Raw genomic sequence first — 995 nt, forward strand, 5'->3', positions numbered from 1 at the left:
CAAGTGCACCGAGGGCAAAAGCTGCTTTAAACACAAAGGATGATCACACCAAATGTTGATTTAATTTAGTTAATATAAGTTAATTGATAAAGAAAATCTATTTATGACATTGTTTTTGACAGCACCCTGATTTCACAGCATTTTTACACAAGTGCCTAAAACTTTTAACAGTACTGTAGCTTTGCAGGTAGGTTTCTTGAAGCATCTTGGAGACGTTCCCACAGTTCTTCTGTGACTTAAAACCATTTTTAGCTGGTGAAAATATTAGTGTTCTAATCATTTTGGCCACCATTGTACGTCACTTCCTTTATGCAAAATATTTCTAAGTTCTCTCTATTGAGATTTTTATGTGAAATACAACCTGGATGTGTCACCAAGAGTAACTCCATAAAAATACAGTGAACTGTATATCATGCAATACTGCAGAAGTTCTGAACACAGCAAAATTCCAGTTGCATATTCATATTTCAGCCTGAAAGCAGTCGTAAACCTTCAGTCCAGTGCATTTGCTGCAGTGCCGTACATCAGTGCATGAGAAGCAGCATTACTGTCCTCTATAGCGGTCTGGCGCTCAGACGGCCGGATCTGATCTGATCTCTCATGGTTTCACTTACACTAATGCCGCAGCAGATAATGCATGTTACTTACGCTCTCCTGGGTCAAATCGTTGATATTGGTTGATATTGCTTGAAGCCAGTCTGTGCTTTCAGCTGCAGTGCAAAATTGAAGAACGTGCGTGCAAACTCCATCTAAGGCAATGACTTCGAAACTGTTCGATCTGGATGAAGAAAAAACAGAAATATTAAATATTAAATTCACTGATAACAGCACAACTCTAGAATATCAAACTACCACACAAATCACACTGTTTCTTACAGTATGCAAATGTTCTGTATACATAAAACACCTGGATTTTAAAATAATAATAATTATTATTATTATTATTATTATTATACAATTTATTAAATACACAAATAATAATAATAATAATAATA

At 35.3% G+C, this 995-nt stretch overlaps 1 protein-coding gene across 1 annotated transcript in view; it reads right to left on the bottom strand.

Annotated features, from left to right (window-relative positions):
* LOC107757676 (gamma-2-syntrophin-like) overlaps positions 1-995 on the bottom strand; it is a gene marked incomplete at its 3' end in the record, with an annotated part of 75,420 nt that overhangs the window by 17,857 nt on the left and 56,568 nt on the right. Inside the window, exon 10 of the mRNA XM_016575237.1 lies at positions 649-778. Within this exon, the coding sequence (XP_016430723.1) occupies positions 649-778 (130 nt within the window). The remainder of the gene's footprint in view (positions 1-648; positions 779-995) is intronic.

This window comes from Sinocyclocheilus rhinocerous, unplaced genomic scaffold (genome assembly GCF_001515625.1).
Source record: "Sinocyclocheilus rhinocerous isolate Xijiao unplaced genomic scaffold, SAMN03320098_v1.1 scaffold2850, whole genome shotgun sequence".
NCBI lineage: Eukaryota > Metazoa > Chordata > Actinopteri > Cypriniformes > Cyprinidae > Sinocyclocheilus > Sinocyclocheilus rhinocerous.